The sequence below is a fragment of the Pituophis catenifer genome, unplaced genomic scaffold (genome assembly GCF_029215685.1).
Source record: "Pituophis catenifer annectens isolate HBS135680 unplaced genomic scaffold, rPitCat1.0.hap2 SCAF_10, whole genome shotgun sequence".
Lineage (NCBI taxonomy): Eukaryota > Metazoa > Chordata > Lepidosauria > Squamata > Colubridae > Pituophis > Pituophis catenifer.
Window position 1 is genome coordinate 29,007,051 of NW_027256890.1, and position 24,376 is coordinate 29,031,426.

The window sequence follows — 24,376 nt, forward strand, 5'->3', positions numbered from 1 at the left end:
AAGGGCTGAAGAGTGCAAAACCACAGTTGTGCAAAACACAAGCTCCTAGGAGGTGTGAAGGATTCGTTTCTAGCTTTTCCAAGATTCAGGAGGTCGAAGGGCAGAAGTTTGAAAACCGAAGGAGGGTGGGGGGGGGCACTCGAAATCTTCCCTGCTTTTTGGGATCCACCTCACCATCACGCCCAATTCGGCACCAGCTGGAGAATTTCTGACCAGGCTTGCAAAAATCAAACTCCAACCCAAGTTTCTAGTCCTCAACGTTCAAAGCAAGCCCCAGCAGGGAAATTAAAAAAAAATTATTTCAGGAAGCCCGAGACGGGGAAGTATTGGGGGGTGGGGGGGGCGCTGAAAATGGATGTGCTGGATTTCGGGGATGATGGGACGACGAAACATCCAGACGCAGTACTCTTGAATTCAGTTTTTAATGCAGGGGATAACGGGTGGGGTGTTTTAACTGTCCCCCACTCCCAGAGACTAGAGATTAACTGGGATTTGTGGTCAGAAGTAAAATGATAGGCTCTCTTCCACTTCACCCCCCTTTTGCAAAGAGGGGGGCAGAAATACAGCTAATCTTGCCCCCCCCCAATCTTGGGGTACATTCCAGACTGAAAGCCGCTCATAAACCAGCTATCCCTAAACAAGACCCCCCCCCCCCCAGCTGATGAATAGCCCAATTCCAACAATTCTCAGCAATGTCAATGCTTTAGCATTGTGTCCCCTTTTGAGACTCCGTTCTCTCTTGCAAAATCCATTCCAGGGCTAATTAATCGGGTCTGGGGGCCCACAGATAACAGGATCAGCCGGTGCAAGGAACTGGGAGGTGGGAAGGGGTCCATCCTGCTTTGCCTCAATGCTCATTCCAAGTCCTGCTCCCCCCTCCCCCAATCTCCTGCCTTTGCCTCAGAGCAAGTTTCTCAAATTCAACCAGATTAATTAAGATGGGTGGACTCCAACTCCCCAGAATTCCCCAGCCGGTTGAAGTCCACCCATCATCAAAGTTGGGAAACATTGCTCTGCTGTTTGCTGAACCTTTTTGGCTTCTACCAAAACTATGTCCTGGATGCTGGTTTGTGCCCAAGGATGTTACAGCTACTCCGGAGGAACCCTGCTTCGCCACCAGACACCATTTAGGGCCCAAAAAAAATGTGCAATGGCAACGAGAACGTGAATCCTTCCCCAGAAAAGGGCGAAGGGATAAGACTGGGAGAGGAGAGGGACTTCCGGCAGAGATGTGGTGAGTGTGGACTTTTGTGGGCAGTGAGGAAGTGTGCTCAGCGGTGATCCAATTTTCTTCTTCGGCACCGGGTTCCAGGAATAAGGATAAACATAAAAGGGGAGAAAGACTACCGATTCTCTCTAGAAAAAAAGAATCCTGTGTGCTCGTCCTGGGACAGCCATCCGGCTTTGTGAAAAAACATGCCCTGTTCAAAGGATGGTAACAATCTGGGGTCAGCTATCCCCATTTCCCAGATCCCGCGAGGAATCCCAGGATTATATTCTGGCTAAAATAAAAAAGTGAGCCATTTTTTTCCTGCAGCACCAGAGAAGATTACAGCCTTAAAACATTGTATTACACTTTCTTCCAGGAGACAAACTCACACACACATATATATGCAGACATATCTAACCAAGTGTAGATATATCAATATATATATATATATATCAGAACATACAGTATTGTACATTTGAGGCTGGGCGACTCGGCTTCGCGCAGAGCAGGGAGATTCGAACTCGGTCCCCCCTGCAGGCAGCACTCAGAGCATCTCCCACCCAGAGCGCATTGCTGCGCTCGGCCCGTCCGTCCGGAGGTGGGGAGTGGGGGGATCACTCATGCCTGCGCTTGGAAGGCGGCACCAGATGGGAAGGGAGTTCGGCTGGCAATTCATGCCCTTCCAGCTTGACTTTGATGAGGTGGTTGGCCAGGGCGAACTCCTCGTCATCCAGCAGCCCATCCTTGTCCACGTCGGCCAACTTCCAGATCTTGCCCAGGACGGTGTTGGGCAGCTTGGACTTGACCATCTCCTTCTTGGCGCTGGCGCCCGTGATCTTGCCATTGACGGGTGAGAGAGTGTAGAAGATCTCGTCATAAGTGGGTTTGTCCTTGCTGACTACCCACTCCACGTCGTCGATGCCCTCGCCGGCACCCTCGCCGTAGCCGTGGCCGAAGGGCCCATTCATGGTGCCCTCAAACGCCCCGCCCTTCACCACCTGGGAGGGCATCTGTGACTCCTCCTGGCGCACCATCACCATCAGCCGGGCGATGTCGTTGGCCAGCATGTCGTCCACCGAGTCCAGCAACTTCTGCTTCAGCGGTTGGAACTTGCTGAAGTCCTGGGTCAGGAGCTGTTCCTGAGGACACACAAACACACCGAGTTGTGACTCGTGGGCCAAGAGACAACGGTGGGATGTGTTGACCGGTTGGAGAGGTCAACTCCAGGAGTTTCTCACCCCCAAATCTACAGGGGCCCAACTGGGAGGACATTTAACTGCCCTTCATAAGAGTTTGGTGGGAAACAATCAATAGGCAGTCCTCAATTTAACAATAGCAATAGCACTTAGACTTATAAACTGCTAAGCAGTTTACAGAGTCAGCATATTTCCCCCCCCCCCCCAACAATCTGGGTCTTCATTTTACCGAACTCGGAAGGACAGAAGGCTGAGTCAACCTTGAGCCTGGTAAGATTTGAACAGCCGAATTGCAGGGAGCCGGCAGTCAGCAGAAGTAGCCTGCAGTACTGCACTCTAACCACTGTGCCACCACGGTTCTTTGTGCTCATTTAGTGACCATTTAAAGGTCCGGTTGGAATTTCTGGCTCCGATCCTTGGAATGCAAGGGAAACAAGCCAGTCGCAGTTTAGCAACGACTCAGCGTGTCAACCCTGAAGCTGATCTGGCTGTGGCCATTTTGGGGCTTCAGTGCTGCCAAAACTGGAGCTGTGGGAACGGGAGGGTGGAGCAGAGATAGCTGGGGTGCTGTAGCCAAAATAAAGTACTTTCTCTTGGAAACCAAGGACATTCCCACCAGGTGTCCAGAAGGAGGGGGCTGGAGTCATCTAGCAACTGACTGGACCATGTGACTGATTGTTGGGAGAAAATGAAAGGACTTTTAATTAGGTGAAAACTGCGGGAACACTTAAGAGTCGGTTTTCACCAGGTCGTGTCACCATGACATGTCCAATAAATTCTTCGAAAAATCCACCTACCTCGGAGTTTTGATTGCTGTGGGTGGGTTACTTGGAATCCTGACACAGCAACCACGAAAAGATCACTCCACCCCAAATTCCAGGATTCGACTTTCTTACAGCCTCCACCTCCCCCAAGTCCCCAAGAGTACAGGTAGTCCTCAACATACAACAGTTTCATTTAGTGACCATTCGAAGTTGCAGCGGCACTGAAAAAAGTGACTTATGACTGTTTTTCCCACTTTGCAGCATCCTCGTGGACACGCGATCAAAATCCAGACGCTTGGCAACATATTTATGACCATTGCAGTGACCCGGGCTCCCGTGATCCCCTTTTTGTGACCTTCCAATAAGCGAGATTCACTTAACAACCACATTACTAACAACCACAGCACTGGTTCCCTTAACAATTGTGGCAAGAAAGGTTGTAAAACAGGGCAAAACTCAACTTAAAACAAATGTCTCGCTTAGCCACAGGAAAATTTTGGGCTCCATTGTGGCCGTAATTTAAGGATCACCTGTACAGGGGATAACATGACCACGTGTGATCCCTCTTCCCACAGCTTGTCCCTCCTCGGGACCTGACCCAGGACTCTTACCTGCATCTTACGGAGGCTGGGAAAATCTCCAGGTGAGATCTGGTGCTCCCGCTCGATCTTCAGGTAGATTTCACCCAGGTTGTTCAAGAGCTCCTTTTTCTTGCTCTCCTTGCCGAAGACGTTGGGCATCTCCTTCTTCAAAGAACTGATGATGTAGGCGTGGACCTAACCAAGAAGCAGAAGGGATGGGGTTTTGAGAAAGGAGCCTCTCGACCGAGTCACTCTGGACTGGCAGTGGGGGCTGCTTGCCAACATCGGAGGCTTAGAATACACCTACCGTATTTTTAGGAGTATAAGACGCACCTACCTTTTTGGGTGAGGAAAAGAAAAAAAAGAAATCTCCCTCTGCCTCTGAGCAATTTTGCCTCCTTCCAGCAAACAGGAAACAGCCTGCTTTACTTTCAGTTTCGTTTTCAGCACAGCTTGATTAGCACAAGGAAAAAAAAAATCTGCTCCAGCAATTTACCTCTTTGCAGCACGCAGCAGAGGCCCTGCGCAAAACAGCTGAGAGCAAATCAGCTGAGAGTCGGGAGGCCAATCCAATCAACTTATGCTAATCAGGCTGTGCTGAAGCTGAAAGGAGCTGTTTTTTCTTGCTGTTTGCTTGCAAGGAGGTAACTGCTGCGAGGCAGAGGCCAAAGGGTGGGGGCCAGTGGGTGGGCGGGGCTACATTCAGTGTATATGACGCACCTAAATTTTCACCCCCTTTTAAGGGGGAAAAAGATGCGTCTTATACTCCGAAAAATACGGTAGGTCCTAGGACCATTCATTTAGCAACTGTCCAAAGTAGTGAAGGCACTGAAAAAGATGACTTATGGTTTTCACCCTTATGACCAACGCACCCTTCCCCGTGGTCACAGGATCAAGATTTGGGCACTTGGCAACTGGCATGTTATTTATGACAGTTGAAGCATCTCGGGGGGTGTGTGTGTGTGTGTCCTGTGAACATCTCTTGCAACCTTCTCAGCCAAGCTTCTCAGAAGCAAAAACTGTAGGGGAAACCATAATAAAGAATAACACAACAGAAAGGGACCTCGGAGGTCTTCTAGTCCTACCCCACTGCTCAAGCAGGAGACCTTCTAACGTTCCAGACAAGCTGTTCCACTGGTTAATTGTCCTCACTGTTAGGAAGTTTCTCCTTAATTCCTTGATGAGTTTCCATCTGTTGCTTCTTGTCCTGCCTTTTGGTGCTCTGGAAAATACTTGACCCCTTCCTCCTCTCTGTGGCAGCCCCTCAAATATTGGAAGATGCTCTCCTGTCTCCCCTGGTCCTTCTCTTCACTAGACTAGCCAGGCCCAGTTCCTGCCACCGTTCTTGTCACCTCAGGCTTAGATTATTGCAACACGCTCTACATGGGGCTATCCTTGAAAAGTGGACAGTTGGTCCAGAATGCAGCCGCGCGAGCTGTCGTGGGTGCACCTAGGTACACTCACATTACACCAATTCTCCGCGAGCTGCACTGGCTCCCGATTGGTCTCCGATCACAATTCAAGGTGTTGGTTATTACCTTTAAAGCCCTACATGGCTGAGGGCCAGGGTATCTTCGAGACCGCCTTCTACCGCATAGCTCCCAGCAACTGGTAAGATCCCACAGAGTTGGTCTCCTCCAGGTCCCGTCAGCTAAACAATGCCGGCTGGGGGGGCCGTGGGGGAGGGCCTTCTCTGTGACGGCCCCAGCTCTCTAGAACCAGTTACCTCCTGAGATCCGGACCATCCCCACCCTATTGGCCTTCCGAAAAGCGGTGAAGATCTGGCTCTTCCGGCAGGCCTGGGGCCGTTGATCTCGCTTTGCGATCTGGCAAGATCCGGCCATGAATGGTGTGAATGAGTTTTAATTGTTTTTAATGTTTTTAATTTTTAAATGTTTTTTATAATGATTTTTTTGGAATGTATTGTGAGCCGCCCTGAGTCTTCGGAGAGGGGCGGCATATAAATTGAATTAATTAAATTAAATATGTTTTAGCCTCCAGTCCCCTCATCATCCTGGTTGCTCTTCTCTGCACTCTTTCTAGAGTCTCAACGTCTTTTTTTATAGTGTGGTGACCAAAAGTGGATGCAGGACTCTAGGTGTGGCCTCACTAAGGGTTTAGAGAGTCGTTTTAGGACCTCCCTTGATCCTGATTGTATCCCTCTGTTAATGCAGCTTGGCATTAGCTTTTTTGGCTGCCACCACACACTGCTGGCTCCTATTTAACTGGTTGTCCACTAAGATCCCTCTCACAGTCACTGCTCTTAAGCCAGTCTGTATGTGCACTTTGAGGTTTTCTTGCCTAAGTGTAAGACTTTATTTTTCTCACCAAAGAATTTGTTGGATAAGGCCCAGGGTTCAGACTGGACTGGGATCTAGGGCTGTTATAAAAATAAATCTAAAGAAAATAAATAAACAGAAGAAGGGGGCAGCCCTTCAAACCTGCCAGTGCAACGGTGTTGACAGATGTGCCTCTCAACACATCTTCCCATGCGGCTCTCAGGGGCTTAGAAAGTTTGAAAGGGTCCAAGCAGCCCTAAAAATAAATTCAGATCCAAATTGGCTTTAGCCCTTCAAACACGTGTTTTTCTAAATCGTAGCAACATGGTCTGGACTTCAACTCCCAGAATTCCACAGCCAGCATTGTTTTAAGGTTAAGAAACATCATTTTTATTTTAAGACACATGAAGACAGGCAACCTCAACTCAAATCTGATTCTTAACTTGGTAGTTTTCTTACCAGTGATACAAAAAAAAAAAAATGGTTTGCTATCACCTTCTTCCAGATTTTTTTTTTTTTTTTGGCTTTTAAATCTATGGCTTTGGCATCTCCTGGTGGTGTCTCATCCAAGAAAAAAAAATCCAGTCCTGCTCCGCTTTATATGTAGTTCTCAACTTACTAAAATTGGGACCAAAACTAACCGAAGCATGAAGTGAGCTGCGTCCGATTTTGCAGCCTTTCTTGCCCATGGTCATTAAGTGAATCCCAGAGTTATGAAGCGACTGGCTTCACCCACTGACTTTGCTTGTTGGACACCCCCCGCCCCCCCGGGATCACGTGACCCCAGGACTCTGCAACTGTTGCAAATCCATGCCGGTGTATTTACTAATGCTTGAATTTTGATCATGGGACTGTGGGAATATTGTTTAGATTAGATTAACAGAGTTGGAAAGGACCTTTTAGGTCATCTAGTCTAACCCCCGTTAGGAAATTGTTATTACCCAACTGGTTGGTCAGGAAATATATAAACCAATATTGTGTGTTTGTAGCTAAAAGTATTATGTAGCTTTAAAAACGGTGTTGCATCATCTTGCATCCTGATTGGCTGAGCTCTGTAGCCAATGTATTTAAGGAGAGCTAAATTATGGTTTGTGTGGACACTACACCATTTTACCTGCTGATATGCTGTAACTCTATATTTGATCTCTCTGCATGATCATGGCTTGATCATGGCTATTTATTGCTTTTCTAATATTTATTGACTGTTTTTATATTGAACTGTTGTTCCTGAATGAAACTAAAGAAGATCTGTTTTATTGTATTTTTCTACAACTGGTAAGAAGACTTTATATTGGAAAATATCCCTGGACTGATCTTTATCGCACTTTAGATGTGTATGACTTGGAATGTTTTTGGACTATGATTTTGCTTTTTCCCTAAAAGTAAAATATTATCAAAACCCAGTTTGTTTGTATGGGAACTGTTATTATCCACAATCATTCTCAGTCGCTTTCGTGCGTAAACTCCAAGGGTACTCTGCTCAATAACCCACAACATCGGTTATTAGCCAAGAATATCATTATTATGGGCCCAGGACACTGAGAGTGGGTGTGAATATACAGTACTATATTCAGACAGCTGTGTTTGTTATTTATTATCCAAATCAAGATGGCAAAAGAACAGTCATCCAGTATAACCATGATTGGATGGAACAAACTATGTTTCATGGTCCATGAAATGCAGCCTACTTTTACGCAAGGAAGGACTATGGGATGTAGTTAATAATCCACCGGATGTAACTGCATGGAATCCAGAAGATAACGAAGAAGAAAATAGCTAAATTTGTTCGGGATAACGAACGAGCTCTTTGCATAATTGGACTGACACTGAGGGACCAGCAGCTAGTCCATATTCGTGGTGAAGATTCTGCTGCTAGGAGACCCTACATCGTCTCTGACAACCACCTGTGATGGTCATAAGTGCGGGGACTGGTCATAAGTAACTGTTTTTCCATTATTGTCATTAAAGTTGATCTTATAACTTCAAACAGCCACTAAACTAACGGCTGTAAGTGAAGAGCCTTGGTAGTACAGTGGTCTAAGGCACCCTGTTATTAAGCTGGTTATTAAGACCAGATGCCTGCAATTACTGTAGGTTCGAATCTCACCAAGGCTCAAGGTTGACTCAGCCTTCCATCCTTTCTAAGGTAGGTAAATTGAGGACCCAGTTTGTGGGGGCAATAAGCTGACTTTGTATAAATATACAAAAGGATGAAGGCTATTGCTGAGCACATTGTAAGCTGCCCTGAGTCTCTGGAGAAGGGCGGCATATAAATCAAATTAAAAAAAAAAAAAAAAGGACTACCTATATCGCCTGGTCAATTTTCTCCCCCTCTTGTAACTTTGAATGGTTGGTGAACGAAAGGTTGTAAGTCAAGTACTATGTATTAACTGAGACAGGTAATTTCTTTACTGCTGTATGGCAGTGTCTGTTAAAACTCGGCTGGGGAATTCTGGGAGTTAAAGTCCACACTTCCTAAAGCTGGCAAAACTTGGATGTATGCGGAGGGAAAAAACCCTTGCAAAACACAAAGGAAGTTTTATGGAACTTGACAAGAATTTGCCAGCTTGGACCAGGAACTCAGAAAGGGAGTTTTCTGGAATTTTTTTCTAATTCCCTAAAAACTTTCACAAAGATCAGATTTTGCTGTGTGTGACTTCTCCTTTTAATTGGCTGCATTTATTTAAAAAGCACACACTGTTCTTTTGGGTTTTTTTTTTTGTTTTGTGATTCTGCAAAACTCTTTCAGAAAAACGGTTATTGTTTTTTTTTTCCTTTAGCACATCAAACGTTAATTTTGGGAGAAAAGCAGGGGAAAAAAAGGAAGTTCTCCTTTTGCTGAGGATGCATGTTACAAAGTTCAAAGGTTAACTGGGATTTTGATGGTCGTGCATCTCTTGAAGACAACTGGACATGTGAACATTACTGCAAAAACAAAGGGCCAATTTAAGATCGGAGTTAAATTTAAATTTTAAATCCCAATTTAAGAGAATTCTACCCCCATTCCACTCACCCAGGTGCATCATTCGTTTTGCCTCAATGGGGCCATTAATGCAGATTTTTTTCTCCCCATAATTAAAGGATCCTCTGTTGGAAAATTTGTGCATTTCTACAAAGGGAGCTTTTAAGAGAGCTGCGCCTTAGGCGGCTTCTGCTGTGGCTGTTTATGCCTTCACAAAAATTCCTAAAAATAGGATCCCTTTGGTGGGAAATTTTCTAAGCCATCCCTACAGTCTCGGCTTTTTGGAATTAATACCCCAAAAGGCCAGATTTTCTATGAACGGAGCCAGTACAGACACGCAGTGAAAGAATAAATAAACACACATCTAATTTTTAAAACTTGAAAACTTTCTTTAAAACTTGGGGGGGGGAAAAATTAGGAAGTCAGCGGTCATTGTTGGACATTTAAAGAAAAGTCCTTCAAAAGTTTAAAGTTTTTGACGTCCTCGCTTAACAACCTGGGCAAAAGAAGGGTCACAAAATAGTAGTGAAATCAGTTCTGCCTGAGTGATGACTCGCTTTATGACTGCCGTGACTTGACAGAAATACCAGGCTCAGTCGCTGTAAATCGAGGACTACCTGTATTTTGCAGGAGGTGGTCAAGAGATCAGTCTGCTGTCCGTACAATGGGATGCTTTAGGGCAGGGGTCTTCAAACTTGGCAGCTTTAAGACTTGTGGACTTCAATTCCCAGAATTCCCCAGCCAGCAATGGGTCTTAAAGTTGCCATGTTTGGAGACCCTTGTTTTGGGCAGGGGTGTCAAACTGGATTTCTTTGAGGGCCAGATCAGTGTAGTTTTCCCAGGGGTGAAATCTACTTACCTTCCCTATCCGTTTGGAAGTCCGCGCATGTGCCATCATCAGGTCCAATTGTAGACTCTCTGCGCATGCACAGAGGGTCAAAAACAGGTTACTTCCTAGTTAAAACCAGGAAGTATCGTTCCTGGGTGGAGCGTTGTGCCACCTCCGCTACCAGTTTGCCTGAACCGGAGCGAACTGGTAGCATTTCACCCGAGTTTTCCTCCACGAGCCAGCGGAGGGGAGGGAACAGGATGGATGCCTCCTGCAGCACCCTGCCAAAGCCAAAATGGGGCACAGGGGCCGCGGGAGACCCCGTGGGCTGGATTTAAGTGGGCCCTGAGTTTGAGAGCCCTGCTTTAGGGGATTGGCAAGGGTCCTGCCTGCCTTCCTGCCCGTGTAGGAGAAGGAGAGGCAGAGCCTGGGGGGAGGGCGGTGTCAAGAAAGGAATTAGCCTAGAATCGGTACATTCTCACAAATGGTTTAAATCCTCTTGAATTCCCCTCAACTCTTCTCTGCTAACCTTTAAACGAGACTATTTTCTATAGGCAAGAGCAATAAAATCAGCTTAATTAATTGGAAGTTAACTAGGAGGTGCTATACAGGCAGTCCTCGACTTACAACCGGAACTGAGCCCAATTTTTTTTGTTGCTAAGTGGAGACATTTGTTAGGTGAATTTTGCCCCATTTTACGACCTTCCTCGCCACAGTTCTTAAGGGAATCACTGCAGTTGTTTAATTAGTAACAGGGCTGTTAAGCGAATCTGGCTTCCCCATTGTCAGAAGGTTGCAAAAGGTGATTCCGGGACACTGTGACCGTCAAAAATATGAGTCAGTTGAAAAGCGGTCGTAAGTCACTTTTTTCAGTGCCGTAACTTCGAATAAAAGTGAACTATTGTAAGTTAGAGGACGACCTTATAAGTGTGATAGCTAAGTGCTCTTAACACGCAGTCCTGATTCTTTGCCCCTGATAGCCCATAGCATTCTAACCACTCCAAAGATGCCCAAGGCTACCTATCCCCCATCACCACTGCAGTCTCCATCATCCCCAGCCATCTCCCAAGTGTCTGGACGGGTGGCGCTTCTGACTGTCGGCCGCTGGCCCCTCCAGCAACCGAATTAGAAGAGGAGGAGCGTGTGAGTCAGGGTCAGCATCAGGCCAACCTGAGAGCTCCGAGGGGGAAGAAGGAATGGAGCTTGCAGAGAAAGAGACAAGAGGTGGAGCCTGGGCCGTCCGTCAGCCCTCAGATGGACAGTCAACAGCCCCCAGGTCTGGAGGTGGCTGATGAGGAAGAGGAGGAACAGTTAGGCCCAGTACCCGATGTGTGGATGCACAGAAGGGAGAGGAGAGCAGTGGAAATCTATAGGCTGGAGCCCGGGCCGTCCATCAGCCCTCAGATGGACAGTCAACAGCCCCCAGGTTTAGAGGTGGCTGATGAGGAAGAGGAGTAACAGCTGGGTCCAGTGCCTGACACGTAGATGTGCAGAAGGCAGAGGAGAGGAGAGCAGTGGAAATCTATGGGCCGGTCCTTAGGACGGAAGAGCCACCGCTGCTAGTGAAGCCCCACCCTAGCTCTGGGGATAAAAGGCAGGGAGCGGAGAGGAATAGATGGGGCAGACAATCTCACTGCTGGACAGACTTGTTAGCCTGCGGTGAGAGAGAAACTTTTTTCTGGGGCTGCTGGGGCTCCTAATAAAGGAATCATTGATTCGACTTCAGAGGGTTTGTCGTGTTTGGGGAGCTGGGTTAGAACACTGACCTTGGCCAGCCGGGCCCTCTTGATGAGGTCGTTCAGCTTCCGGAGGGCGGCGTTGCGGGGCAGCGACTGGATGTCCTTGAAGAGATCTTGTTCCTCCGCCTCGAAGAGTTTACGGTTGTCCGGGATGAGCAGCGGGTGCGACCAGAAGGATCCGATGTAGACGCGCACCACCTCCGGGGTGTTGATGATCTTGCCCAGCGACCACATCAGCGCCCCGTAGACTCGCATCAGCTGCTGCGTCTCGATCTGGTCCGCCTTGTTCAACACCACCCGGATTTTGTCCTCGTGGTTCTTGAGACCTTTGATCACCTCCGAAAACTCATCCGAGATGTCCAGCTTGTGGGCGTCGAAGAGCAGGATGATGCGGTCAACACGCTCCGCGAACCACTCCAGCACGGCGGCAAAATCGTATCCTGCGGGGAAAACCGAGGCAGAGGTCAGCGGCTGGAGACGCCTGGCCAGCCCCGTTGGGAACGTCCAACTCGTCCAGAGGAGCTGAATTCGTACGGCCAACTCCTCCAGATTTTGGATAATCAAAAGCCACAAACTTGTCATGCAAACGGGGATAGTTCAAGTCCCCTGCCAGGATCATCATCATCTTTTAAGGACCCCATAATCCCTTGCGGGGTGGAGTCTGGGCAACTGAATGGAGCTAGCAGTGTTTTACTGGCCGGATGCCCTTCCTGTCACCAATGCGGAGTTTTGTTCAGCAAATATATTCTCATCGTGCCCAGAGAGAGAAAAATATATCTCTCTACCTAGGATCGAACTCACAGCCTCCTGATTGTGAGGCGAGACCTCTCTACCTTTAGGCCACCACACCACTCCTAAGTCTCCTGCCAGGATGAGCTTTGCAAATTCAAACTTTCTCCTCTCATGTATTGCTTTGTACTCTCATGTAAGACCCCACCTGGAATCCTGCATCTAGTTTTAGTCACCATAATATAAAAAAAAGATGTTGAGACTCTGGAAAGAGTGCAGAAAAGAGCAACCAAGAGGATTTGGGGACTAAAACATACGATGAACGGTTGCAGGAACTGGGCCTGGCTAGTCTAGTGAAGAGAAGGACCAGGGGAGACATGGGAGCATCTTCCAATATTTGAGGGGCTGCCACAGAGAAGAGGGGGGTCAAGCTATTTTCCAAAGCACCTGAAGGCCAGACAAGGAGGAATGGATGGAAACTGACCAAGGAGAGATTCAACCTGGAAATGAGGAGAAATTTCCTAACAAGTGAGGACAATTAACCAGTGGAACAGCTTGCCACCGGAAATCGTGGGTGCTTCATCACTTTTAAGAAGAGACTGGGCAGCCATTTGCCTGAAATGGTGTAGGGTCTCCTGCTTGAGCAGGGGGCTGGACTAGAAGACCTCCAAGGTCCCTTCCAGCTCATTCTATTCCATTCTGTTCTATTGTTCAATGTTTCTCAAACCTTGGCAGCTTTCAGACAGGTGGATTCCAACTCCCAGAATTCAAAACCCAGCCAGGCTTGGCTGGGGAATTCTGGGAGTTGGGCAGTCCACCCGTCAGAAAGCTGCCAAGGTTTGAGAGATGCTCAACAGAAGCCCCCACGGCCCTTTCCCCCTTTCCCAGTTGAATCTGGCCTTCCCAACAAGATCGCCGCTCCAAGAAACAGTCCTGTCCTGTCCGAGGAACCGAAACTCAAATTTAAAACCACAATTAGAGGGTGCGCCCTTGTCTTAAAACTGCAATGGGGCTGCCCCGTAGGAGTCGTATGTCGTGAGGGTCAAAAGCCCAAGTCCGCCCAAATCAGTGCACCGATTTTATGACTTTCTTTTTGCAAAGGAAATCCCGTGGTCATTAAGTGACCCAATGGGTATGTATAGGCTGGCTTTTGAAAATCAAGAGCAAATGGCAGGTTTGGGTGAAAATGTCTTAAAAGATGGCCACAGGCCCGTTGTGCAGTGCAGCCCAGAGGGGTCATATAACATGGAGGGGGAGGGAAAATATCTGGCCCTGAGAACCAGGTCGTATGTATCCCCGAAAAGTCTGTTGTACCTCTGAACTGCCGATAAGAACCCAGTTGCAAGTCGAAGACAATCTGTAGGCAATGTGTCTTTGAAAAGGACTCGACCATCCCACTAGGGATTCCTGCTGAGCCCAAACCTCTCTGTTTCCTTCTGAAGGAAAAGAGACGGGGAAGGAGGGAAGGAAGGAAAGAAAAGAGACAGGGAGGCAAGGAAGGAAGGAAGGAAAGGAAGGAAAGAAAGAAAAAGAAAGAAAAAGAAAGAAAGAAAAAATAAGTAAGTAAGTTTGGGAGAAACTTTGCAAGAAATTGGGTGAAAGCAGGTCTATCAAGGAAGGAAGGACGGAAACAGGGAAGGAAGAAAAAGGGAGGGAAGGAAGGAAAAGAGACAGGGAGGGAGGGAAGGAAGGAATGAAAGAAGGAAGGAAGGAAAGAAAGAAAAAAGAAAGAAAGGAGACAGGAAAGGAAGAAAGGAAAAAAGGAAGGAAGGAAAAGGGAAGGCAGGAAGGAAAGAAAAGAAAAGGAAGGGAGGGAGGCGGGGAAAGAGGGGAAAGGAAGCAAGCTTGGGATTTCCATTGCAGCAAATCTAAGTACAATTTCAAAAATATCTCTCCCTCTAGTCTAGGCTTACAAAAAAGAGCTCACTGTTTTCTCCATATTTTCCCCCTAATCGTCAAAACCACTAATTGTAAGTGCATTTTTTTCCATTTTATGCAAAATGTCTATTATGGGATTTCCACTCAGCCACAAATGCAGATATTGTCTTCCCTCTAACCAAAGAAGTTTAATTTAGCCATTTCTTGCAAATTCCATAAATTTAGCAAGCTGGGGAATCCCATCCTTGCCACCTTCCTTGTCCGGATTCGCACCGAGGCCAAATCTCTCCCTTTCCTTCTGAACCCTGAGGACTACAACCTTTATTTTCTCTGGAGGGAAGCCTTGCTACTCCGCCCAGGCAGAGAGGAAGAAGGCCACAGAGGAAGAAAGACAGTTCCTTTGTCTCAAATCCAGGAAGGCCGAAGGAGAGAAAAATATCTAAGGTTGCACAAGCCAGCTTTCTTGGAAGAGGGCGGGGAGAGCGAGCGGCTCCCCGCTGGAATCATTCCTGGCTCTGAAACCTATTTGCAAACGATGGAAATATGCGCTCGGGAGGGAGATGCATCGAGAAAGGGGGAAAAAATTCCATGCATGCGCTTAAGTGCACCCACCCCTCCCAAAGGTCTCTGCGACAGGAAAACTCCCAGGTTTTGCCCAGATGTCAAGCCATTTGGAAGAAAGGAAAAAACACTCAGGGTGGACGGATCCACTTCGGTCCATGGGAGCGTGCCAAGAATGTTGGAGTGTGTCAGCTGGCCACATAAGGATTGATTTTATTGATGTCCAGGTAATCCTCGATTTACGACCACAATTGAACCCAACCTGTCTGCTGTCAAGTGAGACAGATTAACAGAAGGGACCTTGTAGGTCATCCTAATGCAATCCTAAATCGCATTAACAGAGGGATATAATCAAGATCAAGGGAGGTCCTAATCCCACTCTATAAAGCCTTAGTAAGGCCACACCTAGAGTCCGGCATCCAGTTTTGGTCACCACACTATAAAAAAGATTTCGAGATTCTGGAAAGAGTGCAGAGAAGAGCAAGCAGGATGATGAGTGGACTGAAGGCTCAAACATACGAAGAACGGTTGCTGGAATTGGGCATGGCTGGTCTAGTGAAGAGAAGGACCAGGGGAGACAGGAGAGCATCTTCCAACATTTGAGGGGCTGCCCCAGAGAGGAGGAAGGGGGTCAAGCTATTCTCCAAGGCACCTGATTCCAGACAAGGAATAATGGATGGAAACTGACCAAGGAAAGATTCAACCTGGAAATAAGGAGAAATTTCCTGACAGTGAGAGCAATCAACCCATGGAACAGAAGTTGCCTTCGGAAGTTCTGTGAGCTTCATCCCTGGAGGCTTCCAAGATGAGACTGGACTGCCATCTTTCAGAAATGCTATAGGGTCACCTGCTTGGGCGGGGGGTTGGACTAGATGACCTACAAGGTCCCTTCCAACTCTGTTAATATTGGCAAAGAAAGGTCGTGAAAGGAGGAAAAGCTCGTTTAAATAACTGTCTTGCTTAGCAACAGAAAATTTGGGTTCAACTGCGGTCATAAGTCAAGGACCACCTGCATTAATGTCTGAAACACAATTCCAGGAATCGAATGCAGTTCTAGGGTTTTCAGTTTTACTGCACAAGAACTGAACCAAGATCAGGATCCCTCATTTCAGATTGCTATCTTGAAGAAGAAAGCAAAAAGAAAACTCATGTCAAGAGCCCTGGACAGAATAGCAGTCGACCAAATATCCCCATTTTGCAGACCAATCCACAAAATGCTTAAGGATGTTTTTTTTTAAAAAAAAAAAAATTATGTGCAATTTTCTCGGAAAAATTGCATCAGCATTTTGCAAGCCTTGATGGGGTGAGTGGCCCAGTTTCCCACCCGGTTTTTCTGATCTCAGCAGTTCAATGTTTTCCTGTTAACAGGGGAAACCCAAAACTTTGTGCTTGTGTGTTGCTAAACCTGTCAAAATGCTGCCCAGGCATCCTCCCCCCTACCTCCAATCTAAGTTACTTGCAATTTCTCTTTTCATGCTTCCACCAAAATCCTCTTTACTGCCTTTCAGAGACACTGCAGTGCATTGTTTAAAATGTTTCTAATGCACTTTAAGGCTGCTATCATGTCACTCGTGATCCTTCTCTTTGTCTTGACTAGACCAGGGGTCTCCAAACTTGGCAACTTTAAGACCTCTGGACTCAACTTCAAAACGTTTGGAGACCCCTGGAATAGACATTTCCCAATTCCTGCAACCCTTCTTCATATGTTTTAGTCTCCAGTCCCCGAATCATCTTATTAGCCAAAAATGCCAATGCAATCCTAAATTGCATTAACAGAGGGATGGAATCAAGATCAAGGGAGGTCCTAATAGCACTCTATAAAGCCTTAGTAAGGCCACACCTAGAATCCTGCATCCATTTTTGGTCCCCACACTATAAAAAAAGATGTGGAGACTCTAGAAAGAGTACAGAGAAGAGCAACCAGGATGATGAGGGGACTGGAGGCTAAAATATATGATGAACGGTTGCAGGAACTGGGCATGGCTAGTCTACTGAAGAGAAGGACCAGGGGAGACATGGGAGCATCTTCCAGTATTTGAGGGGCTGCCACAGAGAGGAGGAAGGAGGTCAAGCTATTCTTCAAAGCACCTGAACCGGACAAGGAAGAATGGATGGAAATTGATCGTGGAGAGATTCAACTTGGAAATAAGGAGGAATTTTCTGACAGAAGAGAACAATCAACCCATGGAATATAAGTTGCCTTCGGAAGTTGTGGGAGCTTCATCACTGGAGGCTTTCAAGAAGAGATTGGAATCTTTCAGAAATGGTGGAGGGTCTCCTGCTTGGGCAGGGGGTTGGACTAGATGACTCACAAGGTCCCTTCCAACTCTGCTAATCAGTTAATCCTCTTTGTGGCTCTAATCACCATGTCCGCTCAACATCTTCTATGCTAGGTCTCTTTAGAGTCAAATAAATCACTGCTTTTCAAAAAATGAGTGTTTTATAACAGGCATTTTGCTTCCCTGGTTTGGTTTGTCTCCAAAAGATGGAAAAATTCAAAATATTCCAAAGCAGGTTACAGATAGTTCCTGACCTCTCCAACAGTTTGTTTCGTGAGTGTTTAAAGTTACAACGGCATTGAAAAAAACGACTTATATCTGTTTTTCACTTTTACGACTGTTGTATCATCCATGAGGTGAGTGGTACGGTGGCCTAGAGGTGGAGCTCTCGCCTCATAATCAGGAGGCTGTGAGTTCAATCCTAGGTAGAGGCAGATATTTCTCTCTCTGGGCACATTGGGAATAGATCTGCTGAACAAAACTCTGTCCTGGCAACAGGAAGGGCATCTGGCCAGGAAATACTCTGCTCCATTCAGTTGCCCAGATTCCATCCCCCACAAGGGATTATGGGGTCATTTTAAAAGAGGATGTAGCATCCCTGAGGTCATGTGATCAAAATTCGGATGCTTGGCAACTGACTCATATTTATGATGGTTGCAGTGTCCCGGAGTTACGTGATCCCCTATTGCAACCTTCTGACAAGCAAAATCAAGGGAGAAGACAGATTCACTTAACAACCGTGTTACTGATTTAAGAACCGCAGTGATTCACTTAACAACTGTGGCAAGAAAGGTCGTAAAATGGGGCAAAGCCCACTTAACAAATGTCTCGCTTAGCAACAGAAATGTTGGGCTTAATTGTGGTCCTAAGTGGAAGACTACCTGTATTACAGAGACCAACTTACTGGGCTGAAATCAGCAGGCAAGAGGGACTTAGGACCATTTTAATTGCAAGGTTTCAACCAAAACAGAGCGCTTTTTTTAGAACCAATCTCCCTAACTTTGCAAACAACTCAGAAAAATAAAGGGCTGTATTTTTACCGATCTGCAGATTTATGCTCCTGCTTACTTTTCAGTATTTACAATTGCAATGGAAAATCGAGGGTAAGAAAAACACAAAAGGCATCAATTTTAGCAGGCTTGCTTTTACACTTGCATAAATATGCAGTTTTTTTTTTTTTTAAAAAAAAGATCGCTACCTGGAAAAATGCCCAAAGCTTAGATTTTTACCCACCCCAGGCACTCAAAACTATTCATCTATGCCAAGTTTCAAGTTATGGAACAATTAAACTCTTAAAAAGCCAAACATTTTCCTGTGGAAAACTGTAGCAACAGCAGAGAAAAATGTTCCCCTTGGAAGGCAAAACAATTGCATGTAAATCTCCCATCCAGTAACGGAGTTGGGTTGGGCATCTGGGGGTAGTTTACAGGTTAACAGAGTTGGAAGGGACCTTGGAGGTCATCTAGTCCAACCCCCTGCCCAAGCAGGAGACCCTACCTCATTTCTGAGAGATGGCAGTCCAGTCTCTTCTTGAAAGCCTCCAGTGATGAAGCTCCCACAACTTCTGAAGGCAACTTCTGTTCCATGGGTCGATTGTTCTCACTGTCAGGAAATTTCTCATTTCCAGCTTGAATCTCAGTTTCCATCCATTCTTCCTTGTCTGGCCTTCAGGTGCTTTGGAAAATAGCTTGACCCCCTTCCTCCTCTCTGGGGCAGCCCCTCAAATATTGGAAGAAGCTATCCTGTCTCCCCTGGTCCTTCTCTTCACTAGACTAGCCATGCTGAGTACTTAACAGATTAACAGAGTTGGAAGGGACCTTGTAGGTCATCTAGTCCAACCCCCATCCAAGCAGGAGACCCTACGCCATTTCTGACAGATGGCAGTCCAGTCTCTTCTTGAAAGCTTCCAATGATGAAGCTCCCACAACTTCCGAAGGCAATGGATCCGAGGGAGACCACTGTACCTCAGAGAGCCGGATGCGAGTCCCTTTTTGTGAAGTGGGGTCGTGGGGTGCAGATGGGTTTGTTGATCACGTACCTGGCTCCCTGCCACGTGGAAACGACCCTGCCCGAGCTCTTCAACGTCATAGCTGAGGTAGTGGCTAATACCCCCCGACTTGTGGTCATGGGGGATTTTAACCTGCCATCTATCGGTGAAACGTCTGAGGTAGCTCGGGAGTTCATGGCTTCCATGACGGCCATGGACCTGACCCAAGTAATTCATGACCCTACTCACATAGTGGACATACTCTGGACTTAGTTTTTATCTCTGGTCAGTGGTTGAGTGCCTGGATACAGGGGATATAGGCATTGAACCCTTGTCATGGTCTGACCACTCGCTCCTTCGACTTCACTTTCTGACCGCCGCACCCCGTCATAGGGAGGCGGAGCCGACCAGGTGGTTCCGCCCCAGGCGCCTGATGGATCCTGATAGGTTCCAGATGGAGCTTGGGCCATTTCCTGAGACCCTGGCTCACGACGCGGCTGAAGACCTGGTGGCCGCCTGGGACAGTGCGGCCGCCAGGGCTTTGGACTGAGTCGTGCCTTTGCGGCCTCTGACCCGGCACCGAACTTGGTTCTCCGAGGAGCTGAGGGAGATGAAGCGCCGGAAAAGACGTCTAGAGAGCGGTTGGAGGGCCAGCTGATCCGAATCCGACTTGACACTGGTAAGGTCTCATATTAAGACCTACCTAGTGGCGATAAAAGCGGCGAAATCTAGCTATTTTGCCACTCTTATCGCGTCATCAGATAATTGCCCAGCCACCCTGTTTAGGATGACCCGCTCCCTCCTCCATCTGGGAGCGCGGGAGGACCCCTTGCAGGGCCGAGCTGAGGATTTTGTACAGTATCTGGATGATAAAATAACTCGGATTCGGGAAGACTTGGCCGCTGACTGGGTTAGTTCAGACGAGATGACTGAGGCAGGGCTTGAGAGTGTTATCTGGGAGGAGTTCGATCCTGTGGCTCCCGAGGACGTGGACAAGATCTTGGGACGGCTGAATGCGACCACATGTTTATTGGACCCGTGTCCCTCCTGGTTGGTGCTGGCTTCCCGGGAGGTTACACGAGGCTGGCTCCAGAGGATTATTAACGCTTCCTTGAGCGAGGGTGTCCTGCCGGCCGCCTTGAAAGAGGCGGTTGTGAGGCCCCTCCTCAAGAAGCCCTCTCTGGATCCGGCTGTTTTGGCTAACTATCGTCCAGTCTCCAACCTTCGCTTTATTGCGAAGGTTGTTGAAAGTGTGGTGGCGCGGCAGCTTTCCCAGTACCTGGATGAAGCTGTCTATTTAGATCCGCTCCAGTCCGGTTTCAGGCCTGAGTACAGCACGGAAACTGCATTGGTCGCATTGGTGGATGATCACTGGAGGGCCCGGGGTAGGGGTTATTCCTCTATCCTGGTCCTGTTAGATCTCTCAGCGGCTTTTGATACCATCGACCATGGTATCATGTTGCACCGGCTGGAGGGACTGGGAGTGGGGGGGGGCACCGTTTTGCGGTGGTTCTCCTCCTACCTCTCCGACTGGTCGCAATCTGTGTTGACAGGGGAGCAGCGGTCGACCCCGAGGCGCCTTGTTTGTGGGGTGCCACAAGGGTCGATCCTCTCGCCCCTCCTGTTCAACATTTATGTGAAGCCGCTAGGTGAGATCATCCGTGGTTTTGGGGTGGAGTTCCATCAGTACGCTGATGATACTCAGCTGTACATCTCCACCCCAGACCATCCCAACAATGCCTTGGAAGTGATGTCCCAGTGCCTGGAGGCCGTGCGGGTCTGGATGGGGAGAAACAGGCTTCGACTCAACCCTTCCAAGACCGAGTGGCTGTGGCTGCCGGCGTCCCGGTATAGCCAGCTGACGCCATCGCTGGTTATTGGGGGCGAATCATTGGCCCCCACAGAGAGGGCCCGCAACTTGGGTGTCCTCCTGGATGCGCAGCTGTCCTTAGAAGGGCATATGACAGCCGTGGCCAGGGGGGCTTTTTGTCAGGTTCGCCTGATACGCCAGTTGCGCCCCTTTCTGGACTGGGACTCCCTACGCACGGTCACTCAAGCACTCGTCACTTCTCGTCTGGACTATTGTAACGCTCTCTACATGGGGCTCCCCTTGGGGTGCACTCGGAGGCTCCAACTGGTGCAGAATACGGCCGCGCGGGGGATTATGGGAGCGACGGGGCGCTTCCATGTGACTCCTCTCCTGCGCGAGCTACATTGGCTTCCGGTGGACTTCCGGGTGCGCTTCAAGGTGTTGGTGATCACCTTTAAAGCGCTCCATGGCTTAGGGCCAGGGTACTTACGGGACCACCTTCTGCCACCAATAGTCTCCCACCGGCCAGTTCGCTCCCACAGAGAGGGCCTCCTCAGGGTGCCGTCAGCCAGACAATGTCGGCTGGCGACCCCCAGGGGGAGAACCTTCTCTGTGGTGGCACCTGCCCTCTGGAACAATCTACCCCCAGAGATACGAGTGATCCCAGACCTCCGGACTTTTCATCGGGCCCTTAAAACCTATTTCTTTCAGTTATTGGTTTTTAAAATTGATACTGATTTTAATTGGAATGTTTTAAATTATGGGCCAAATTTTATTTAATTATTTTAAAACTATTTTAACTTTTGTGTACAAATGTTTTATTTTTGGCTGTTCACCGCCAAGTCCGAAAGGAGAAGGGCGGTATAGAAATTTAAATAATAAATAAATAAATAAACTTCTGTTCCATCGGTTGATTGCTTTAACCGTCAGAAAATTTCTCCTCATTTCCTTATTTTGAATCTCTCCTTGATCAGTTTCCATCCATTCTTCCTTGTCTGGCCTTTAGGTGCTTTGGAGAATAGATTGACCCCCTTCCTCCTCTCTGGGGCAGCCCCTCAAATACTGGAAGATGCTTTCCTGTTTCCCCTGGTCCTTCTCTTCACTAGACTAGACATAACTCAGTTCGTGCAACCGTTCTTCGTATGTTTGAGCCTCCAGTCCCGTCATCATCCTGGTTGCTCTTCTCTGCACTTTTTCTTAGAGTCTCCACATCTTTTTTTATAGTGCGGTGACCAAAACTGGATGCAGGACTCTAGGTGTGGCCTTACTAAGGATTTATAGAGTGGGATTAGGACCTCCCTTCATTGAAACGTTTTGTCCTAACTTGTGCAAAGGAGAGAAAAGGGACCCTCACCCACCCTCTGCCTGGAAAAAACACACCAGAATTTGCGTCTCCCATCTTCCCTTATTTGGCGGCACTGGTGTCCCGAGAATGTCTGAAGGCAGCTCTCAAAGGGGTCAAATGCCCACTGGGGAAATAAGCGCATGTATTTCTCCACCCAGGAATGGGGGGGGGGGGTAACTAAGGTATTGAGCCCTGCGGAGCAGAGGGACGGCTCTCTAATCGTGGGCTCCAAAGAGCCAGCCAAATCTCCCACGCTGAATTTCGCTGGGCGCCACACCCACGGTTCCCTCGCCCGCCGGGGTCAAGCCGGGCCTTATCATGGATCACAGCGTTTCCTGCCTGCAGCGGCTGGGCACGCCGGGGATTTCGACTCAGCCAGGAAACTTTCCATCTTGAGTTCCCGCAGAGAGGAATGCACCGCTCAAGAGTCCCAAACTGTGGCTGGGTGGGGTCGGGTGGGGCACAGATAGAGAACTTGGGATGGGAAGGCTTCCCCCCCGAGCAAGGAGGGTGCCCGCTGAGATCCATCAAGGAAGGAAAAGCATTTGAGAATGGGCAGCTATTTTTATCCAACCGAGTCCTTGGCCAGTGCTGTATTTCATCCACCAACCCCGCATGGGAAACCACATTTAACACCCCCCCCCAGCATGGAACAAAGAATAACAGAAGTTGGAAGAGACGTCTTAAGAGGTCTTCTAGTCTACCCCCGTGCTCAAGCAGGAGACTCTAGACCCATGATGGCGAAGCTATGGCACGCGTGCCACAGGTGGCCCTCGGTGCCATATCAGTGGGCACGCAAGCTCAGCTCCCGCCACCTGATTTTTGGGCCTTCTGGGCCACCAGAAGTAGGGAAACAGGCTGTTTCCAGGCTCCGGAAGGCCTCGGGAGGGTGGAGAAGGCCCGTTTTTTCGCTTCTCCCAGGCTCCAGAGCCTTTCTAGGAGCCTGGGGAGGGCTAAAATGGCCTTCTCCACACACCCCGAGAGGCCGGAAACTCCGGAGGGCCTCCATGGGGGCGGGGAAGGCCATTTTTGCCCTCCCCAGGTTCCTAGAAAGGCTCTGGAGCCTGGGGAGAGCAAAAAATGGGCCCACTGTGCCATCTCGTGCCAAAAGCGGGGGAAGCACGGGGGGGGGGGTCTGCACGCATGTGCAGGGGGCATAGAATTATGGGTGTGGGCACATGGGCGGGTGGCCCCCCCATACTTCCCCTACTTTTGGCACATGATGGCAAAAAGGTTAGCCATCACTGCTGTAGACCAATCAATCAATCAGTGGAACAACTTGCCTCCAGAAGTTGTGGAGTTGCTCCAACACCGGAGGCTTTTAAGAAGAGACTGGACATCCATTTGTCTGGACTTGTATAGGGTCTCCTGCTTGAGCAGGGGGTGGACTAGAAACCTCCAAAGGTCCCTTCCAACTCTGTTATTCTGCTCCCAGAATGCAATTCCTTCCTGGGAATGGGCTCTAGACAGTGGGGGAGGTGGGAAATGGAGCCCCTCATTCCCTTTTTTGGAGGGAAACGGGGAAAGAAATAGCTGATGACTTCTGGTTTTGATACTTAGTCAGGATAGATTATAGACAGAAGAGAGTTATGTCGTAACTGTAGAGCAAGAATTCAGTTTATAACTCTATTTATAATGGCTGTAAAGAAGATCAAAAAGCTGCTTCTTTGCATTTTTTCCCCCCCTGTTCCATTTTTCCCCCTTTTTTTCCCACTCATTGGTTTCTACCTTTTCTCTTCCTTTTTATGAGTTCGTACCTTCTCTTAGCCTCTTTTATTAAAACTTCAAAAGCCAAAAGAAAACGTAGCTAGCTGTCTGGTGTTTTTTGGGTTTTTTTAAAATCGCAAGTGGACCTTTAGCGATGGATTTTGTGGGTGGAGGGAAACTTTCTTCCCTAAAAGAAACACTCTGAAAGGCAGCTCTTGACGCTAGAAGTTGTATCCAATTTTACATCCTTTATATGCCGCTGTCGTTAAACAAATCAGGTGTAGGCAAAGGATTCATGCGGCCATTAAGCGAATTGTATGGTCTTTAAGCAAATCTCGCTTCTGGATTGATTTTGAATCGGAAGCCGGCTAGGAGATCACATCACAAAATACAATTTTTTTCCAACCCAGGAAAGGAGCCTATTCTCTAGGGCCGTGTTGGCGAACCTATGGCACGCGTGCCCGAGGTGGATATGCAGAGCCATCTTTCCAGGCACGCGAGCTGTCGCAGAACTCACCTG

At 48.1% G+C, this 24,376-nt stretch overlaps 1 protein-coding gene across 1 annotated transcript in view; it reads right to left on the bottom strand.

Moving 5' to 3' along the window:
• Positions 1-408: 408 nt before the first annotated feature.
• Positions 409-24,376, bottom strand: part of EHD1 (EH domain containing 1) — a 34,506-nt gene continuing 10,538 nt past the window's right edge. Inside the window, exons 3-5 of the mRNA XM_070950657.1 lie at positions 11,588-12,000; positions 3,782-3,946; positions 409-2,349 (exon numbers count right to left, since the gene is read on the bottom strand). Of these exons, the coding sequence (XP_070806758.1) occupies positions 1,825-2,349; positions 3,782-3,946; positions 11,588-12,000 (1,103 nt within the window). The 3' untranslated portion in view covers positions 409-1,824. The remainder of the gene's footprint in view (positions 2,350-3,781; positions 3,947-11,587; positions 12,001-24,376) is intronic.